General features: G+C 35.5%; 1 protein-coding gene across 1 annotated transcript in view; it reads left to right on the forward strand.

The window, feature by feature from the left end:
• Positions 1–23,230, forward strand: part of UHRF2 (ubiquitin like with PHD and ring finger domains 2) — a 75,166-nt gene that overhangs the window by 22,101 nt on the left and 29,835 nt on the right. Inside the window, exon 4 of the mRNA XM_048930577.1 lies at positions 8,756–8,974. Coding sequence (XP_048786534.1) covers positions 8,756–8,974 — 219 coding nt within the window. The remainder of the gene's footprint in view (positions 1–8,755; positions 8,975–23,230) is intronic.

Raw genomic sequence — 23,230 nt, forward strand, 5'->3', positions numbered from 1 at the left:
CTTATGTGTTTTCCCTCTGCTTGTTTGGAAGAAAATCTCACCAAAAAGGTTATAGCTGGAGGACGCAGCACGTGTAGTATATTAAATTGATCTATTCCACTTCTCTCTCTCTGAGGCTTGCTGATAAATAGCAAATACACTTTATTATGCCTGTTCTTTGTTTTTTTTGTTTTGTGGTAGACTTATTCTGCTAAGAAAAAGGTGCTCAAACATCCTTTCCCTCTTTTTTTCCCATTTGAACCCCTAGTGCTGATAGCAGTGCTTACATAAGAGTACAGAGTACCATGCAACTCCATTTCAGGAATAGCTTTCTGTCCCTGTAAGTGAAGTCCTCAAGTGCAGACCTGAGCTGCCTTGCTATCTCTGAAACACACAGATCCTACATATCTTAGCTTAAATGAAGGACTGAAACTGCTGCTTCCTTCTTTTTTAGCGGACTCGTTAATATTCACACTGTGTTCACAGATTTGGGACAGATTTGTGCATTGTTTGATACATCTGTCTGAGAAGTCTGTTGCTGGGAATTTTATTCAAAAGTGGTGCTTCACCTCAGTCATTCTCTTGTACTACCACCTCTCAGGGAAATTGTGTTATTAAGCTACATCACACATCACCTTAGTAATTTACACCAAAGCACGCTTCTGCTTTCAAACTTTTCATGTGGATGAGACAATCTGTCAGAGCAAAGAACTAAGTAAAATTTCTTTTAGCCAAAATGTTTATAGAAATTGTATTTATGAATTTCAGTAAAGGTTAATTTTGCCCCAGCTACTGATTGTACTTTATTCTGTGGTTGTGCATCATAGTCCAGTCTTTATTGGATGCCAGTGTATTCCACATTTGATCCTTGAAAAAGTCTAGTATCAACAGATTTCAGGTAAATTCTGGCTTTGTTTTCTTAGCTGAAAATATTTGATAGGCTATCAAGTGAAGAATCCAACTAATTATTATTAAATTAACTTTTGGGTCACTCCTTGAAATGACTCTTCTTAGAGTCTGAAGCAGGATTTGTCCCTTTCTTAAGTGGTTTTAGAAGTGGTGCTGCTTGTTTTATATATTAGTCTTGCCCAAGCCCTTGCAATTCTACACTTGCTAAAACTACTTCTAATTCTTGGACTGAATAGTTTCAGAAATGCATTTCCTCTTGATTGTCAGGGTTTTCATTTATTCCTTTGTTCGTTCTGTTTCCTGTGTAAGTGGCACAGTTAAAGTGAATACAAGAGGGCAGTGGCAAAGCTTAGCTAGGGAGGATTGCAATGAAGAAAAATTAACCTTTGTGAATAAGGGCTTAGAATGGCTTTCATAAGGGTAATTTCCTAATGGCTAAACAAGATTTACTGCCATCTGTGACTGCTAGTGATGTGGATAAAGAAGGGATATCCCTTCTTTATTTTGAAAGGTTTTAAAACACTAGTGGTTCTTGTTTAAGAGCACTATTTTCATTAAAGTAGAGTTTTATCAGTTGTTTGCTTCATTTGGCCTCTGGTATCAACTTTGGTATCCATCTGTTGAAATAGTGCTTTTACCTGTTAAGTCCTTCTGTAGTGAGTTTAACACAGCCTTTTGCCTGGAGGCAGTATTTCAAACAGGTGTTCCTGTTTGTGCCACTGTTGTCATTCTCCCTTTCTGCCACTTTATTCAGTGTATTTCTGTTTCACCTTTGCATGGGTTGAAGTGTATAATGGCTATTCTTGGTATTAAGGTTAAGGTGTGCTGTCTGTTTTCATACATTACTATCATCCATTTCTTCTGCCTCCGGCAACTGTTTTCTAATGCAAAGAGACTGTAAACCTGTCTTTAACATGACTCAGCTTTCTTCTCTTTGAAAGGACTTGGAATAAATCCTGTGTATATTTGGATCTTAAAATTGGCGGGACTGTAGGTAGTTACCAGAGTTTGTTTACCTGCTTAAGAATTACTATATGAGGAGCAGGGCGTTCAGTAGTTTGTACAGCAAAGATGTCTTGTATTGGTATAAAGTAAAAGCTTGCAATTTCTTGTTAATGTCTTCATTTTGTACTTTATTGTGCAGTGAAGCTTATAGCTTAATGTCAAGGAGACAGTTCTTTCACTGCACGTCAGGTCTGTTTCTTGTCTGTCTGGGATGTGTGTTGGATGTTTATGACCTGGTGGAATTTTCATGTATGTCTTGTCTTTGGTGTTGTAAAGAGCCTGTCAGATAAGCACTGTGAAGCAGGATTATCAGTGAGTTAACGTGCCCAATTTTGTTAAGGTAGTTTAGGTGGTCAGATAGCAGTTACAACTGGTAATGATTCCTGTAAGCTTTAAGTTCCTTGTTCTATGCAGGCAGAACTTAGAGTACTTCCAGCTACAGATGTGTGAAAACTGGTTTTTATATCATCAGTTAATGTTTTGGTCTTGTTAAAATAGACCTGGTTATTGGTGACGGGTGATGATTTTATTGGTTAACAGATGTTATACAACTATGTTCTTCAAACAGAAGTTGTTTTGTTTACAGCCTTGGTTGTCTGATGGATTTTGAAGATAGATCTACTAATTACATTAGTATTTGCTGCTCTTTCTGTGCACCGTTTTTCAGTGGGTTTCTCAGACTTATCTTGTTGCACTTAATATTTTTTGGTCTGAAGAGAATGCTGCAATCTGTGAGGGATCTTCATCATTAATGCTGTAGAATGCTGTTAGATAATGATAACCATCAGAGACTCTCTACAGAGAGCCACAGCTTGCTTGTGCTTGCTTTTTTTTTTTTTTTTATTGTAATTTTGCAAGATTTATTTTAGGACCTGTAGATATTTATGCCACTAGCTGGAAAATCAAAGGGTACAGCAATTTCCAATTGTCACGGTTGGAAGATGGTAATTTGAAAATCTGCTGCAAGACTGCTAAGGCAGGGTTAAAGTTGCAGTATTCTTTGAAGTCTGATTACTCCTGAGTTGATTACAGCCTGCTTGATGGTAAAGGCACACAGGAATGTGCTATTACCGTACCTGTAAGTAAGCGTCGCTCAGAACTTAACTCTCATTAGTCATTTAGTTTTCTACAAACTGTGTAAAATGTCATAAAAATGAATTGAACTGTGAAAAATACAGTAATAATTTTAGATTTGTAGATCATAAATAGTGTCCAAGAAAATACGAGTGTGTGTGTGGTAGCCTGTAATTGTAAGGGACTAATCTCAGTCATCTGGGGCTGAGCTGGGCTCCTGTGTTTCTAAATGGAAATAGGGCTAATACAGTTGTGTCAGTCTGTCAGTGGTAGCTTCCATTTTGAATGGGAAGGCTTGTTTAATAGTACTAAAATGCCTTGACCCAGCAAGTCAGTATTCAAGATTTAATTTTTGTTTTGCTTCTGTCTGAGAAGCATTTGTGAGATTGTCTCTAAGATTGTTTGCTTTTGAAGTGTTTGAGTTATGTTAGGAGCGTAGGTATGTCATGCTGGCTGAAGTGGATGTAAAAATACACACTTGGGCAACAAATTTCAGTTTGGACAGGGAAATGATGCATAATGAAAGGGTAGTTAAGAAGGAGGAAGATGGGGTAATCTTGCTGGAAATAATTTCTTTAAAATGCTTACTAGTTCCCTCGGTCTCAACCTGCCTAAATAAAATAATGAAGGGATAAAATGAATAAATATTTTCTTGTTGTAAAATCTTTGAACATTCTGTAAGTGTAGGAAAAAAAGGCATTTCAGGTATTGTCCACTAGATTACTAATTTATTTGATTCTTCTATGTGCCCTGTTTATTTAAGACTAATCGGGATTGCAGGCAGCAAGAGAAGTTGTCACAGAGTGCTGTATGAGGAGTAACAGTTCCCGTAGAAGTTTAAAGGTTTTACTGATCCTTTTTAGAAGGAGAGGGGACAATTTTAAAAAAGGCAAAAAAAAAAAAAAAAAAAAAAAAAAAAAAAAAAGGGCAAAAAATCCACAACACATTGCATCTGAAAGTTTGTGAAAGGCTGGCACTTCAGAACGCTCTGTCTTGCTGCACGCGTTATCCATACTAACTGTGTCTTGCATATTTCAGGCAAGTTTCTTTGTTTATGGATAGTCCAGGCTATTGTTAACCTGTTAAAAAAATAACACATTTATACACAATTCTACATTCTCTTCAAGAGTGTGTATGTATGCATAGGTATATTAAGAAAAAATTTCATTGTGGTGTAATTAAAAGTCAGGAATTTTAGTAATTCTGTATGCCTTCAAAGAAATGTCCCAGACAGATTGAGATTCTTGTAAACTTTGTTATGGGTAGCTTAATCTTGAATTATCAAAGTTGTAACTTCAGGCTGTTGGAGAACACAGAACATTTTGAGAAAGTTACAAGGTAAAGAGCCACATCATTTCTTGTTTTAAGAACAACCTTTTCAGGGACATAAAAACTACAACACTTTCTCCTTTAGAGTGCCTTCTTAGCTGAAGAGACAGCGAAATAATAGTCTAAACTTGCTATTGCTTTCTTAACAAATGGTTTGAAGTTGAGACTTAATAGCTTTATTTTCAAAATATTTATTTGCACACTTCACCTTGAAATGTAATAGTCTGGGATTTAATAGATGACAGTTACCATACTGCAACTTGTTGATAAATTGAATTTTGGAGACAAAAAGACACTCTTCAAGCATTGAGAGTTATTCTTTTCAGAAGAGGTGGCTACTTCTTCCTCTTACCTCATTTTCCAGGTGTGCAATGCCTGATAGTTCAGTGTTGTAGAATGTATTGATTGTATGGCTGTAAAATGTTCTTGCCTCCTGATGTATTTAAAAGACTAATCCTCAGTACTGTTCATCCTCTCAAATGAGTTTGGCTGGTGGCTGCGCAGAATGGCAGAGTAAGGTAGAGAAGCACTTCTTTTTCGTTTTGTTTCAGTTATTTTATGTTTCCAGTTTCAGTTGTTCTAGCAACACTTGGGGAGAGGCTTGAAGGATACATTGAAAGTTCTCAGTGAATTGAAAAGTCTTGTTTATGTTCTGATGTGAAACTCATGTTTCTCAGTATTTGAATGCCTTAGGAATGAGTGGATACCGAGAAATACCTGAATTTTTACTTCACTGGTAATGAAGTAAATCAGAGGTAAGCCTTGTTATGCTGATAGTACTATCTAGTTAGAAATATTACCAGGAAAACTAAATTAAAGGGAAAGTTATGAGGGAATGTGCCTTGGTAGTGAATACAAGACTTCCAGTGAGCAGTACTCAGTGTAACATCAGTGTTTGGATAATACTTACTGCTACTGTGTTTGCTTTTTCAAATATTAGGTGCTGAGTGTAGTGAAAAAATGGAAAGACAAGAAATGTCTATAATGTTTAAAGGTTGAATTGTGTCAAATGATCATTAAAACTTCAGCAAACTTAAAGTAGTCTAATTAGAACATAGCTGTGAAACTGCTTCTGTTTTTATTTGAGAATCACATCGCAGGATTTTATAGGTAATGCAGTAAGTGAGAAAATAATTTTTCTAAGCATTCCTGTCTATCACTTGTTGATTGCAGTTCTTGGAATGAGTTCTTCATTTCTTTCTTGAGGTTTGTTAAAGGCTTGAATAAATATTAATTGTCTTTTGGTTTATCTCCATACACCTACAATACCAGAAAGTAGACATACGTAGTTACATATTATTCTTGCATAAGTTAAAACTTCATCTTTTGCATAATGTGTCTTATGCAAATAAGACTTCTCAACTTCTAGAAAGTTAGCATGGAGAGCATGGAGTGAATGGCACTTTCTAACGTTGGGTGTGATTTTTTTTTTCCTACCGAAGTAAACTGTGGCATTTGTTACATTGAGGTTCCAAAATTATTGTGGAAGTACTCATTGCTTATTACTCAGTATAATGAGGAGTAATGTTGCTGTGCTTAACGTATTTGCATGTGTGATTTTGAGCTAAACTCAAAATGCTGTTTCATCTGTTTAGTTTGGGGTATGAATTATGGACAAATGTCAAATATCTGTTAGGATTTACCAAAGGCTGCTTTGTCAGAGCCTTTTGGTGTGCAGAGGCACAGCAGCAAAACTTTCTATGTATGGTACCTGATGGAGAAGAGTATGAAATCTGACAAGGAAAAATCTTACCTGTTCATAAACTGTCCTTCAAAAGGAAGATTTGCGAGCTTAAGTTTCTGTCCAGCTAGTGAGTAAAAAATGAGTAAAAAAATTCCCCCAGTGAAGATTCTACCTTTTACTTGCTTTGGAAAGCAGTAGGTTTCTGTCTGTAAATGGGGACTATAGATTGTATCTTCTGTATCTTATTTTATTAATGATGGATTAGCAATCTTCTTTATGTGGGTTCTTTATCTATATACTTCCAAGAGCAGAGTTGGAGTAATTAACAATGGAAATCTTTGAAGCTCTCAAACAGTAGGAAGCTTTTTGTTCTGAGTTTTCTTGGGTACAAAGATGACACAAAGCAGAGTTTGGCACAAAATAATTTTTGATGATTAAATTACAGTTATTTGTTCAAAGACCTTTCTGGAAGAACAGACACCAAAAAATCTTAATTTTAGAAGAGAATAGATTTTTTTTTTAAGTCAAAATTCCTATGAATGCATGTTGTTGTGAATTACATTTCTTTGATTATTTTTTCAGTAGTGACATTGGAATCTTTTAACGTTATTTTTATAATCTCATGGGTACTTCTTGCTTATTTTTGTGTACCTAAGCATTGTCTAATTTATAATTATTTTTCTAATGTTTAAGACCTGTTTTTATTTCTCAGTTCAACTGCATCATCTTTTCATTTATTTACAGTTATCTTCAAACTTTAGGAAGGGTTTGTTATGATTTGAGTGAACCAGTAGCTCAAGCTTAGCTGTCCGTAGATTTCAGTTGCCTGTTCTACTATAATGCCTTGCCATTACGTAGGTACTTCAGTAAAACAGACATCACCTCATCGTTGCTGTGTGTATTGCTGTAGGTGAGTTTCTTGCTTTTTTTTCGGAGGATAGTACAGTACTGCAATATGAGCATTGTGCAGCTGTAGAATAGTTCTTCTAACGGACAGCTGCAGCACAAAAGTGCATACCAACAATGGCTTTGCAGTACCCTCAAACTGAAGCCAGAGTGTTGCAAATTTGAAAAGTTAGGTCATATGAGGCTGTTACTCGGATGGTGACTATCTCAATCACCTGTCTCTGCGTGATATAATTTCCATTATGCAGGTTTTGATAATTAGGATCTGAAAGTGTTGTAGTAGCAGACTGGTGTGTTAAATTTAGAAGAAAATGTTGAACAAACGAAAATAAATGTACACAATTGGCCTCACTGTGGCCTTCCAGTATTTAAAAGGAGTGTATAAACAGGATGGCGATTGACTGTTTATGAGGGTGGATAGTGATGGGACAAGGAGAAATGGTTTTAAACTAAGACAGGAGGTCTAGGTTAGATATTAGGAGGAAGCTTTTCTCACACAGGGTGGTGATGCACTGGAACAGGTTGCCCAAGGAGGGCATTTTTTTTTTTTTTTTTTTTTTTTTTTTTTAGCTTATGTGCAGTATCACTAAACAACTTCACCATTTTAGTCTAGCACTTTTTTTTGTAGCAGGCCATCTATTTTCTGCTAGCAGTGTTTTCTTAAAGTCGTTATTGTGCTGTATTTATAGCATATGTGAAAATCCTACCAGTACTGCTAATGTTGAAGAATTACCACACAATTGTGAAGGCTATATTGTTAGACTGAAAAGTTAACATCTTAGATCTTAGAAAGTTTGTGGTTTTTTTCTTGAGTATTCTTTTTTTCTTTTAGCTGTATTGCTCATATCACCTTTAACTTTACTAAATGAGTTTCAGTTTGGGATGAAATTGGAGCTCTTCAGATGTTATTCAGATGTTATTCATTCAGATGTTATTCATAATTGTTTGATTTTGTTTTTGTGCTGATTGCTTATGTCGTCTTGTGCTACTGTGGCATCAGTTGTAAAATCTAATAACTTGCAGATAATATTGTCTAAAAATCTGCCTTAAAAAAGAAATCTTAACTGAAAAATAACAAATCGATCAAAATTTCTTAGTTGTGATTTAGTGAACCATTTGTCTTTACTTTCTTTGCTTAAAGCACTGGGTTCCTCACTGCATCTTTTCAAAATAAGTTGTCAAAAAAAAAATAATCTCCCACTTACTTTACTAGATTTTTCCTTTTATAATTAAGAGATAAATGTTTTCTGTTCTAGAGATTTTAGCTTTACTGTATTTTATTCTCTAATAGATTTTGTAGATAACTATTTTTTAAACATGTTCATAGGATGTGTACTTGAGCTAGATCCATCACGTGAATTTGATAAGCTGTGTTGGTAGGGTTAGACTTCTTAAAAGATCTGTCCTAAATATGATGCTGTAGTGGAAATGTAATGAGTGCATGAAGGCAGAGTTAAATTAAAAATGTTCCATGCTGAAAATAATTAATCTTTAGTGCCTTGTTACTCTGATTTACTTACAATACGGACCACACTGAGACCAAATCTGGGTTATGTCTATGCTAAAACTTGGAACTGATTGTGTTCTAAATGAAAACAATCATCCATTTATGGTGTTGTTTTTTGTTTGTTTTTTTTTTTTAAATAATCTGAGATGGGAAGAACAGTCTCTAAAATTAATCAAGTAGTGGATTGTATTTATATTAATCTTGCATTTTGAAAAGGATATTAGATTAGATTTTTATGTCAAGTTTTTTATATGTCCATAAGACATTTTTAAAAATCATGCTTTCCTGAAGTGTTATCTGTGGCTTGTAAGTTATTAGTACAGAAAGAGTAATCGCTACTGTTCTTGGTTTCACTTTTGAAGGTACCCAGAGAGTGGCATAGTAGAAATGGACATCAATAATCTTCGACCCCGAGCAAGAACAATTCTGAAGTGGAGTGAATTGAAAGTGGGTGACGTGGTGATGGTTAACTACAATGTTGAGACTCCAGAAGAAAGAGGATTTTGGTTTGATGCAGAAATTACCTCTTTGAGAGAAATCTCAAGGACTAACAAAGAGGTTCATGCTAAAATTCTGCTGGGGTAAGATTGATCAACTCATAAGATCTTTACATACCATATAAATTATCTTTCTGTCTACTAGTCATCACCAGATTAAAATTAATGTGACACTTCAATCCCACAGCTGTCTGAGTCATGGAATTGCAGTGCACAGTTTGTAATTGTGCAAACTGTAAGTTGTAATTTCTGCATTTCATGCAATTGCTGAAGGTAATTACAGGGTTTTATGTAATACAAGATTTCACCTGATCTAAATATGTTTTTATTTGTATTTATATGTTTATATTTAGTTAATTATAAATCTATAGTAATTTATATCATTTCATTCGAAGCTGAAACGTCAGTTTTCAGAAATTTCTGAGAAGTTTGAGAGCTTGTAGGTATCATTAGAAGTTAATTATCTATGACAATCTGAGTAGGTCACTGAACTGGCTGGTTAGTATTTTGATGAATAAAAAAATCATGATGCAGATACTATTGCTTATGACAGGTAAAATATGGAACTGTGGATTTGCAAGTTGCACTAATTCTCGAGTGGCTCAACTTACCAGAATATTTTTGCTTTGGTTTGGGTTTTTCTATTTGATTTCTAAAAATTTGTGTATGGTTCTTTGGGAACAGTGTTTTCTACAGGAATTTGTCTGATGCAACTTTAAGTAAGCTGTTTGATTGCCTTCTTAGGGGTGAAGAGACAGCCAGTCTTTATTGTCTCCTTGAAGAATTCAGTATAATCTTCCTCTCCCACTAGTTTTTCTTGCACCTCTAACATTCTCCTTTTTGGCATAAAAGAACTGAAGACAGTTGGATCCAGTCTGCTACCCCATTCTTCCAGAAGAGGGATATGTGTATTTTAGGGGATGCTTACGTGCTAAGGTTGAAACTACTCTTAAAATTAAACTCAATCTGAAGTGATATGTCTTTTTTCACTTAAGCAATGATTGGTTTAATGGTGATGTGTGCCACATAATACTCAGTGAGTAGTGTCATTAGTCTGGGAGTATATTATTTAACTGAAATAGACTGATATATAAATATTCTTCGTTATGAAAAAGGAGAATTATTCTATCTGTAGGACACATTTAGTTGGAATGAAGACACAGACCTGTGATTAGGTGCAATTCAGTATTTCATTTTAAATGCAGTCATAAGTAGTACTGGGAAATTAAAAGGATGTTGACTTGGTTTATCATAGAAGTACATTAAAATTGTCTTGGTGAGTGTTATCTAATTTTAGAGCAATGGGAGTTTCATGGAATCAGTTTATTACAATCTTCTTGTGTTAAGTGAAGTTAGCATGAGGACATGCTTTGGAGACTAAAATGGGGAAAAAAAATACAAATATAAAGCAAGAAATTGAATAGATATTAGTCATTAGCTTGGCAAAAGAGAAGAGATTAAAAACTTCAGTCCAGACTTGAAAGATGAAGGTTTCCATTATAATGCATTTAATAGTTGTATGACATACAGTGAATTGCAGAAATGAACTTTGTTCTCTACGTCAGAACTGTATGAATTTACCTGAAGTGTAGATGTATACTGAGAGTTATTTAAAACTGTTGTCTGCAGGGGTTCTTCCAAAGCTTTTCCCACGTAGTAAAATAGGATGATCAAAACATACTTTATATTGGCTAAAACAAGTATCAGTTTAAACTGATACTGAAGGAAAAGAAATTTGCTCATGTTGATTGGACCTTGACAGAGTAGCCTTTTAAGAATCTTAACTAAGATGACAGTTATCTTCAAATTTGAAAGGTGATCATTATAGATGAAGTACTGTGGGATTCCCCATAGTACTGACATTTCACTATCCCCTCAAACCAAGAAAAAGACTCAGAGTTGACAAATACTTTATTTGTAAATGATGAACTTAAGTCTGTTTTCTAAATAGAATCTTAATCTTGTGAATCTTCTTCCTGATTAAGAATGTATTTAAATTTTGATGGATTGTATATGAAACTAATTAAATGCAGTTTGCAGAAAGTATTTGCAATCTGAATCTTTTTTGTAATTCATCAAGGAGTAATTCCTTATCCACCTGCGTTACATAAATAATTCCTCTCAATTAACAGTAGGTCCTCTCATTTAAAAGTAAACGTACAAGGTAAATGTGCTAGTGTTTATACTGATAAACTTTACTCAGTTTACATTTTGCGTGTGTTGGTTTGCAAAATAAAAGTTGGTCTGTTTTTGATATTGTTAATATAACATTGCCATTGGTACTTAACATTAGTGATTATTTTAAATAAAGGTCTGATCTGTTACAAATACTTTATGAATATATATTAGTCATGAGTTGATGATATGCTAGTGGCTAATTCTTTGTGCGCTACTTAAGAACAACCTTAGTTGATAGTAAAAAGAGGCAGTGATCTTACAGATGCTTCAGGCATATTCCACAGCCACGACTTCTTCCCCTTCCTTTCTGGTGTTATATTAAAGGGGCTCTGTGTAAAATAACCTGTTTTGTACAGAATTGTTTAAGATTTAATACATTAATGTTGATTGCTGATGACAAAGATTTCGTGAAGCTATTGGCTCAGTGGCAGGAAATAACAAGAACGTGTGTTGTTTGTGTTATTGCTTTGGGGATGGTAAGAACGTACTATGAATTCTTGCTTTTTACTGTATTTGTTGATATGCATGTTTCTTGGGAATTACTTTTAGTTATGTCTCGTTCGTAACCTAAAGGAAATGTCCTGTACAGTTTGTCATCATTAGTTCATGTTTTGGGAAACAGATGAGTATTAGAGAACATTATTAAAGAGAAGTGAGACTGAAAAAAGGATTACCAAAGATTTAACCACGGAGTAGTTTTCATTTGTACTGTATCTGCATTGCAACTAGAATTTGTAATTATAGGATGCTTGAGACCTTTCCAAATTGGACTGAATGCATCTTAGATAGAAATATGTGGGAAACTGTGGTTCTGTGTGTACCAAAAGTAAGCCTGGGTCCATGAGTCTTCCTTGAGTGTGCACTTGCAGGTCAGAATGTTCCGTGTGTGGTACTTCAAAACTGATTTGACTTCAATTTGCAGTATGTACCACAGTTCTTGAAAATTTTATGCTACTTATGCAGACTGCACTGTTCCAACACCTTGTTCTGCTTTCAAACATTTTTTCCCATTTATATTTAATTTCTGGTTTTGAAGTCATAGTACTTGTTTTTCTGGCTTCACGGGCGTACAGAACTTAAACATATTATTACAGAACAGTGAACTAACAGTGAAACAAGCTTTGCATACTCTCCTGGCTGATATCAAGAAATTTTGTGTCCAGAAATAATAATAATAAAAGGTTATTGGCAGTTGCACCTCTTTTTTTAACATTCACGAAGTGCATTACTGTTATTTTTCTATCCTTATTATGTATTATGATAATCAACATGTCACAGTTGTTGTCGTATCTGATTGATTTCCAGTAGAGTAGTTGTTGATATCAAGTATTTCTTTAGACCTGCATTTTCATTCTGTATAGTTTATCATTTTGTGATATGTTTCTCTACCCAAAATAATTTGCTGTTTTATTTGTTTAATTTAATATCTCTGATTAATGTTGGTTGGAATACATTGTTTTGTTTATGTGTGGAATATTGACAAGATTTATTTATAGCTGTTTTTTCAGAATAGCTTTTATAGGTATCAACAGGTATCCTGGTAATAAGATACTTGGTAAGAAGAACTTGCAGGTTTCTTGCAGACATAAAAATGGCCTATTTCTTTAAATGACAAAACTGTGAAAGAGTGAATAAATGTCTCACTCTTTCCCCTCCTACTTATGACTGCAGTGCAACTGTTGTCTTCTAAAGAAGAGACCTTTATGAGTTAGCACAGTAGAAACTTCTCAGTACTCTTGGTAAAGGGAAAAAATGTTTGAAGGACAGATCTTGTTAAATGAAAGGAGTAGGCCTATCCTGTGAATCAAAATCTTCCAACACTAGTTGTGCAACTAACCAGAAATTTGACTTTTGATACCATGGGACCCATATCAGAATCTCATATTTGAATCTTTAGCTGAAAGCATTTGATCCTCAAGTGCAATGAGTGCATCTACACCAACAGGCTGATAAACCTGGTGAGTAATGTTTGAGGCAATGAAGAGGGTTTATGATCCCATCTTAAAAGGGTACTGGTATGTACGTGGAAAATAGAGGGCACTGGTATGGAGATAAGAGTGATGTTGATATTGCTAAAGAGTTGATTCATCTCAAATGCATGTATGCAAATATTGTATATACAGGGGATCAGGGGATGTTCAGTGGGATAACAGTGGCTGAGAACCTGTTAGTCGGGATTACAGGTCAAAAAGGATGACAGTATTGTAGTAATTGACCTGATCAGTCTGAGAAAGTGCACAAAGCCTCATTTAACTTGTCTGAATGACAAGGTACCACTTCAGATGAGAGATTTAAAATTCCTGGACACCTGCTTGTAGGACAACACATTGGAATGTAAGCAGTCAAGAGAATTTCTGGATAATGTCAGAGAACTACATCTTACAGATAGTGGATAGGTCAACTGATGATACACAGCTGGGTCTGCTGTTTATTAACAAGCTGTCTGGAGATAAGATGATTAATGGTAACCTTGGCTACACCGATCATTAAATGTATCAAGATCTTGGTGGAAGTGAGGAAGGAGTACCAGAGTACAGGCTCCCTCCTTCAATAGAGAAAACATCAATTTCTTTCTGAAAACTGACATAACTGGGGATTTTGAACATATAAAGATGCTAAATGAACACAAGCTTATCTGGAGTTAATACTTGTATGGGATATCAGTGGCAGCACAAAGAACTTTTACCACTGCCTTAACAGTAGAAGGCTGAGTAAGGAAGTATGGATGTGTTTGTAAATAGGATATATGATTCAGTATGACAGTGATAATATATAAAACATATATATACATACACACACACATATATATATATACACACATATATATAATATTTATATTATATATGTTTATATATATATTTATATATGGTTTTTATATATTTGTATTATATATGTATATATATGTATATATGTATATACAAAACAGCAGACACTGCCTTCATTGTCTCAGTCTTCACCAACAAGATGTTTCTGATAACTCTGCCTAGTAAAATCATTCAAGAAGATAACTACCAGCAATGGACGAGGACTAAATCAAGCATCGCTTGCTAGAACGTGACCAGTGCAAATCCTTGGAACCAGATTGGTTGAATTTGGCAATGCCAAAGGAGCTGTCTGGTGCTTTAGTGACATTGCTTTCTAGTATCTTTGGAAAGTCTTGCTGGAAATCAGGTAGAGCCCTTTTCAGTGGGAAGAGGACAAACAACCACCTTCAAAGAATGCCTAAATGGAGTTACAAGCCAACCAACCTCACTTAAGTCTAGGAAAAACTATGGGATGGTCTAGTTGGAAACGCTTGACATTTTAAGTGGCCAAGATAGACTTTTTTTTCCGACATGCAAATCATGCCTTGTGAGCCTCACTGCCTTTGTGACTAAATGAGTAAGTTCCATATCTAGGTGGAAAGCAACACATGTAATCTACTTCAGCATTAGCAAGTCTGTGTTCCACAATATTTTGCCCAAATTAGGGTGACACTATCAGGGTGGATGGACAACCAGATGGTTCTTAAAAAGATCAGTCTCAGAGAACAGCGGTTAATGAGTTGTACACAACCTGCTAAGTGTTAAGTGAAGAACTGAAGATGTACATACCGTACAATATCTTTAATAGTGGCTTGGTAAAGGCAAGACTATGCACTCTCACTTGCATTGAAGGAGACACCAAATTGTTGGAGTCTGCTGGATGCAGTTGAAGATTGTACTGCAAGTCTGAGAAACTTGAATAGGCATGAGGAAGAGCCTTACAAAATTCAGCAAGGATAAATGCAGTGTCCTGCTGGACCTGCAAAGGCAGAGCTTCTTGCTGCTGTGCAGGTTAAAACTGAACTGGCTAGGAAGCAACTTTGCTGAAAAGAACTTGTGGTTCTTGGTAGATGGTTTGGGGAGCCCAATAATACATGTTTGGTAGAGTAGAGATGATGGACTAAAATCACGAGCGAGGTAAACTGACTAAAACATTAATTTAAAAACAAACAAACAAAACCCTCCCAAATCATACTCTTAAGTAGGAAGTGTTAAAAGTTAGAATATTTTTTTGTTTCATTACCATAAAATAAAAGCATCTTCAGTAACTGTAATGTTCTCCTTTTTCTAATAAACATGTGGACTTGGAACCACTGAGTCTTTTGACTTCTTAGGAGGTGATTTTAGGAGCATTTTGCAATTTAACTGTCTTCTCACTGAGGAAAGTAACAGAAGAAAGTGGAAGAATAAATGTCAGTGCAAAAAAAAAAAGTGCCCACCATATCAGGAAAAACAGTATGAAAAATAATAGAGGAAGGGATTGTACTGGAATATATGCATATACCTATCACCTATCATCGTCCAGGCATGTCGCTGCATTGTAGAAGACCACCATGCTAGATAAACATGATTTTCCCTTTGAAAATAAGTGCTGACAATTCTCAGTCACCTTCTTGTCCTTAAATCTGAAAATGATTTCCAGGGTTATTTGCTCCTCTAACTTCCTGGGGATGCAAGCGAGGTTCACCAGTCTGTCAGCAGATCTTCCTTCCTGAAGATGAGTGACACTTACTCTCTTCTGGTTTGCAGGAGCATGTCCTGGTTGTCATGACCTCTCAAAGATGACCAAAAAGTGATGCTGCACAGACAAAAAGCAGCTCTCTCAGAGTTTGTGTGTGCAACCTATTAGATTCCATAGGCTATTCTATGTCCAGTTTAAGTGCTCCATAACCTTCACTGATAGGAGGTCATCTTTGTTCTAGGTGTTTCTTCTGATCCCAAGCACTAGGGATTACTGAAGACAGTTCTACCTAATAAACACTGAGGTAAAGAAGGCACTGAGAGGCACTTTTTTTTTTTTTTTTTTTTTTTTCCCCCCACCACCATGAACTACACACGCACACACACACACACACACACACACCTTTAGCACAGAGCACGCTTTTTCTGTAGTGTTTGCCATTTTTATACTGGTAGAATCTTTCCTTGTTGCCCTTCGTATTCCTTGTGAGATTCAGCATGAAGTAGATTTTCCCAGCTCCAGCCCTATGCAATTGGACAGCAACTCTCTGCTTCCCTACATTAGCTATCCTTCTTTCATTTCTTATCTTCTTTCTTTTTGTGTGTGGCTTTAGCTCTTTGATCATCATTGCAGGCCTCCTGATGCCTTTAATTTCCTGTATATAGTGATGAACATTTCTTGAGATTGGAGGATATGATCCTTGAATATAAAGAGCTGTATCTTGTAGGATTTTTCCAAGCACATATCTGAAGAGATCATAGCATGCTCTCCAAAATCCAGTATTGCTGAATTTTGTTACTCCGCTTTAAGGATCTTTTGTCAAATTATCATCACTGTAGCCAAAGCTGGCCTTGACTTTTGTATCTGTTGACCAGTTCTTCTGTTTATTATCAGGCCTAGACACATCTCTTCGATCACCTACATCAAAGTTGTCAGTACACTCCAGATATTTCTTAGATTGTGTGTGTTCTACCACTATCAGGGTGCTTTAAGTTCAGACCCCGTGGATGTGGTACTTCTGTTTGCCTGAAGAAAGCCTCAAATGTTTACTCCCACTTCAAGCATACATAGCAGATATTCACTGCAGCATTGCAATGTTGTTCTGTCTGCTAATCATGACCCATAACTCTCAACTGCCTACTGATCTGTTATCGCATAAAGTTCAGCTTCCCTCCCTCCCTTTCTAGCCTGCCCTTCCTGAGGAGTGTGTATCTGTTCATCACAGTACTCCTCTCACAGGAGTTATTCCACCTTGCTTCCATCTTCCCAGTGAGATTGTAACTGTGATAATTACAAGACTTTTATAATTTTCCCTGTTTGTTCCCCGTGCTGTGTGCATTAGCATAGTCATTTTCAAGGAAGCACCCAAGTGTGCTGATTCCCCAGGAAGGGCAAAAGAGCTCTCTCCCTAAGACTAGTCTGCTGGCATTTCCTTCTTTCAATATCTACCCTTGAAGTGATTGCACTTCAGCCTTGATTTGTTAATTGCTGTGTTCCTGCTGATCGTACCATATTGTTTGCTTGCTTACCTCCTTCACAGCTTCCTCACTTGTTTGTTGAAGGAATTTAACAGTTTTACCCAGAAGTTACATGCTTGCCTAAAAATGAGTAATAATGCTGTGATCACCAAATCCAAATAATACGCAGAAGAACTAAAAGCACTATACTTCCATTGTGCAATAGCTATTAGATACTTAAATGGTGGATTTAATGTTGTGTGTAATGGAATTTGCCATCATGGCACAATTACCTGATTTAATTTGTGTAAAGAAAGTTGAGCAGTGGGAAGTATGAGGACCATCTATAATGAAGGACCCTCTAAATGCCCAATTAATTATGAATTTCTGTCAGTCTGCATACTTTCTAATTTTCAGGAGTTCTTGGGGATAAGAAATTTGTCCTGTTTTGAGAGGAAAGATCCCTGGATGTCTTTTTTTTTTTTTTTTTCCTTAAACTAATGCTGTCATGTATATTTAAAACACAAGAATCATTAGTCATTGATTTTTTGAAGGCTGGGAATGTGTTTTTGGCCTAGTCCACAAGCAGTTCTCATTTGCCTTTAGATCAGTATTTGTTTTTTTTTTTCTTAATGTTTTAAAGTGGGTCCCTTGAATTCTCCACCATCTCTTTCACTCTTTTTTCCTTCCTCCCTCCCTTCCTTCCTGTTTCTTTTTCTCTCTTTGTTTCTCTTTTCAAGTACTTTACTTATTTATTTATTTAGTTCTAGTATTTTTGTTATTGTTCATGTATTTTCAAGATTATTTCTTTGTTAATTGCTTTCTGATAGGCCTATATCCCGATGGATGTTTTTAGTATTAATGGAAGTGCTTCTTGTCTTTCTGAACTGAGATTCTTAGTCTAACTGTGTACAAAATTGATCTTCTGTTATGACTGCATCTAAATTCCTTAGAAGTCTCTGTTTTGTGCCTGCTATCAGGAATGAAAGAAAGCAAAATCTTTGTAATGTCTTCTAGTAACGGTCAACTTTAATTTTGACTGCCTCTTTTTGATGTAAAAGAACTTGTTGATTGGTCCAGATACCCTGAAATGATATTGTGAGCTATCTTTGTGTTGTTCTGTGTCTTGTGATTCAGCCCATGGGCAAATGGAGAACTGGGCTGAGCTTAGGTCATGTCCTGTGATTAAGCACGACTGCTTTATCTTTGTTTTTCGAACATGAAGCCTTTGGGTTTCCATCCCTGTGTATCTTCAACCAGCTCTTCTTTTTTTTCTTGGTACTTTATAGATTTCTGACAGCTGCATGTTTTCACATAGCAATGCAATCTGTGGATGACCATCTAACTGGTAACAAGAGTGGAGTGTTGTAACCCACATCAGGTTCTTTCCCCTCCCATTTTCCTAGCCGGGGGCCTTTCTACAGGTGCGCAGTGCACGTGCGCCTTGTGCAGGTCCCGGCGCGTAGGGTGGGACCTGTCCTTCCTCCTTCACTGCCTATTCCTCTGTCTTCTCGGTAGTTTCATGGCTTAGGGCAATCGTGCTCTTAAGCTACTCTGATAAATGGATTATTAGGACTTGCAAATGTGATTTGCTGTCCTTTAAGGCTCGTGCTTTCATGCTTTCAGATATGAACTTTATGTATCATGTTTTCCTAATAATCATCTACTTTACAGATCCCAAACTAATGAAGAAGGATAGTCCCTGCAAACAAAGCTTCTCTTTTGTGTAATGACCTATAATGTATTATTTTATAAATGTAAGAAGCATCATGCTTACTTCTGATGTTAAAAACGTAATTTCTTGGCTGGCTTATGTATGCATTCACAATGTGAATATGAAAGTTTAGTAGTAGGGAGGTAGGTGGGGTAATGAGTGTTCTGTTTTGCTTTGCTTTACTTTATTTTACTTTATTTGTACCTATTAGGTCATAACATTTCTAACAGTAAGGTCTTCTACTAATCCTGAAAAATTGTTTGTATGTATGTATGAGCCATAATAGTGGCTCATATAATACAAATAAAGCTGAACAAAAGAGCATAGCTGCTACTACTCTGTTTTGTAGCTGTGCACTTATATTTTCAAGGTAAGCCAAACGAGGGTGGAATGCTCTGGAATAATATTGATAATACTGTCTGATATTTGTAGTTAGTGCAAAATAAAATAATTTCTTTGTAATTTTGTTCATCTTTGCAAAATTTGGTAAAATCATCACTGCAATATGCAGTCTTTATGTGGAAAGATACTAGTAAGTCATCTTAAAGAAGCCTGTTTAAAAGCAAATCTTTATTCATGTCTGGTGAGCACTGTAATTATGTGGGTATGTTTTAGCCTTTATTTAATTATGCAAACATTGTGTTTGCGGTCTAGCCAGTTATAGTTATGTTTTAATGTAAAGCAAGCAGTAGTAATTTTTACATTCTAATCACAGAATTGTAAGGGTTGGAAGGGACCTCTAGGGATCATCGAGTCCAGCCCCCCTGCAAAGCATGCCCCCTACAGCAGGCTGCGCAAGTAGGTATCCAGGTGGGTCTTGGGTGTCTCCAGAGAAGGAGAATCCACAACCTCCCTGGGCAGCCTGTTCCAGTGCTGCAATATTTGCAATGTTTAAATACATTAAAGTGAATATCGTAAGATGTTTTCCATTGTCAAGAGTATATTTCCATAGAGACTGTTTATTTTAATGGCACAGACACGGTCCTTTAGCCTAATGATTTTAATGTACTCATAATGCTTTTAAAATAATGACTGTTAAACACTGTTCATGTGCTCTGCTTAGGAGCTCATTTTTTTACTATTTTTATTCAAGTTTGTATTTTGACTTCTAGTGCATGTTGATTTTTTTTTATTTTATTTTTTATTTTTTTTTTTTTTTTTTACTTTCAATATGGTAAAGTTTTAAAGCCAGAAAATTCCAGAGAGAGATGCAGCAATTCTAAATAAATCTCTAAAGCTATAAGAACTGATTGAGTATTCACAGTGTGGTAACTGTCTTCTAGCAGCACTTGCTTTCTTGAGAGTTGACCTTTGAAATATCCAGGATAATGCCCACATAACAAGCTTCTAGTCAACTATGATATTATATGTCTATTGTGCTTTGCAACTGGAAAGTGTAAACAAAAAGAAGTATGGAGGGGGAAAGAAATGAGAATGTTCAGTTGAAGATTTTTTTTTTTCCACTATGGCTGATTTGTCAAAAAGGAAATCTTATGTTACCAATTCTGCTGTATTGCAGGGTTTGTTTGGCTCTGGTTTGGCATTTAATTTCTTTAAAGGATTTAGTGTACTTACATGAAGTACAAATGCAATCTCATTTACTATGCTCAGCGTGTAAGATTTTTTACACCCCATTTTTACTGTGGTAAGGTGAAGAACTTAAAACCTTTCTTGCACCAGAATGTTTCTTATGTATGCTTTACAAAATAATGTAATCACAGTTTTACTAGATATTTTAAAGATAAGTTATGCATCACTGAAGTTCTTGTGCGTGTTTTTTGGCAGTGGAATAAGACTTAAGAGCAACGAGCTGAACTGAGCTTTTCAGCTTTGGTAAGGCTGAACCTGAAAGCTATCATTTGTCACAGTGATATCTGAACTTCCTCTCTAGTTCTGCAACATGCTAGCTTTGTCTAAAACTTTTGATAGTTTTTGCTTGATATTTACCTTATTCAAAGCAGAAAATACCATGTTTTGTCTAGTTCAAATACTAGATACACTTTAGTGGAAACTTAGTCTTAACACCTTAGTCTAGGTGTTTTCTGAAGAGATTTTTTGCCCTCTAAGATTTGTTCAGTCTGTTAACATCCGAGTTTTTTTTTTAATCGTGGATATATGGCGTGCTGCTGCCAAACCACGTGGTAGCTTAAACATTTTTTGCACTGTTTTGCAAGTGCCTTTCTAGAGGTAGAAGTTAAATACGGTTCTGTATTATGTTAATTACAGAAAACAGTATGATGAGCTTCAACACTTTGAAATTAACATAGTATAGACATGACTTTCAGTAACGATGTTGATGATTAATCTCTTTTCTTTGCATTTAACAGACTTCTTATTATTGTACCTTTTGGTATGCTCACATCATTCGACTAATTTATACATCTCTTACTGACATTTTTGAAGAAAATGGTGTATTAATCTGTGGAGTTAAAAGTAGTTTTCATATTTTAATTGATTTTACTCCTGGTAAATATTCTGCAGAACTCAAGTTTGGCTTGTTCCCCGCAGATACAGATGCCAATAGCATGAGCTTCCATAGATTACTACCACAAATTTATGGTGTTCTTCCACCTTTTTTCTTTTCTAAAAACTGTATGCAGCAAAGTACTTATGATGATTTATTTTTTTTTAAGCAACTTTTAAAATTTCTACAGGAAATGCTGCAAGAAAGATGGTAAACTAAAGTAAAACAGTTGTAAACAATAAGACAGTGTGGAGACGGGAAATTAATATTTTATTTCTTTTCTACTATCTGCTTATAATAGTGATAGAATACTAAAGGCAAACAAATAGTAAAGATGAACAACATCTAAAAATAGGAAAAATATGCTCTGAAAATATGTTGATTTTTTTGTGAAGTGTACTATAATTTAAGACTGTCTCTGTATGAGTCATATTTGTAGCAGCGATGTTTTGATTTACATTGAGCATCAGAGTAACATTTCTTAACAAAACTGTAACTTATTTAATACCTTATGCTTCAAGTTTTCAGTAGATACATCTGTACTTGCGTACTGACTAATATCCAACGTATTATTCAATTTTACTTTTATATTACTTTCACTTTACCACGCAGATATGCTTAAATTTTAAGGTATGCTCATTTTTCATTCTAAGAATACAGATATTTGAATCCATACTCATGGTTTGTTAAACATAACATTTCATATTATTTAGAATAAAAAAAGACATAATTGTGTGCTTAACTTTTAAAACACATTCACTACTTAGTGTTATATTAGAATTAGGAATTAGAGGATTCAAGCTGGATAGCTAAGCAAATAAACAAAGCAAGCAGTGGTATAGATAAGGAATGCCCTAACATAATTAGCTAGGTTAATAGCATTGAAAAGAAGCGGGAGAGCTGCTGGGGTTTTTTTGGTTTGTTTTTGTTGTTGTTGTTGTTTGTGCATATATGTATGTTTTTTCGTGGATTTTTAAGTTTTATTTTATTTTATTTTTGTAGTGGTGTGCTGGTTTGTTTGTTTTAAAGAAACTAGGACTAATAAAAAGTATAGGGTTGTTAAGAGAATGCTCCCCAGGGCACAAAAAATAAGCAGGAAAACTGTGATGCTCTGAGAAGCTCCATCTGTATTTGTTTGTGTTTTCTGACCAAGATTGTGTACAGTTTTTCCTCTTTGTATCTAAATGCATAATTTTTTATGACCGTGAACTTGTGGTTGTGTCCTAGATAATCCAAAGGGATTTTGCACGCTACTGGAGAAGAGTTTCCATTCTCCCTTTCCCTGAAGTGTTGTACTGATCCCCACAGCCTTTTTAAAGGGGTAGTCATTCTCAAAAGTACTCTTATCTGCTACAAGGATGATTTTCTAGATAAATAGTTTGTTTTAAACCAAAGCTGGAGATTTTGCTCAAGCAGATCTGCAGGTGTGGTGACAGCTGAAGGAATTTAAGTGCTATAATCGAATGATTATATTAATCGAATGAAATGCCACAGAATGTGGCATGCTTTGCAATGCCTTCAGGTTCCAACAGAAGCTAGAGTCCTGCCTTTTAGTGTGTGTGGTTGGACCATACAGTCTTGTCCAGATTGAGGTGCAGGGAGTTAGCTTTCCTGTGTTTACTACACTGTATAGAAATACAGATAAATCTTAGGGATATTTCCTACAGTGGATTGAACTGCTTTAAGCAATGCCACCTAGTGTGCAAAAGAAAATTATCTTAAATATCTTATTTTCTTAATCACAAGAACAAACCATTCTCTATCAGACTGATGTCTTTGCATTGATGTAGCATTTGTATGTTCTGTTGAAATATCCCCAAACTCTGAAATTTGCTAGTATTTATTGTGTATGTATATGATTTACAATGGGAATTGCTACCCTCCAAGCATTGAAAGGAGTTGAAAGGGTCAAAATAAATGCAGATGCCAAAATGTTGGTACATGTAAAAAGCAATTATAATGAATCAAGACACCATCAAAGTCCTCTTAAACTCTAGTTCCTTGGAGATCTAAACCACTGCAGAGCTTAAGGCCACCACAAA

Source organism: Lagopus muta, chromosome Z, assembly GCF_023343835.1.
Source record: "Lagopus muta isolate bLagMut1 chromosome Z, bLagMut1 primary, whole genome shotgun sequence".
NCBI classification, from domain to species: domain Eukaryota; kingdom Metazoa; phylum Chordata; class Aves; order Galliformes; family Phasianidae; genus Lagopus; species Lagopus muta.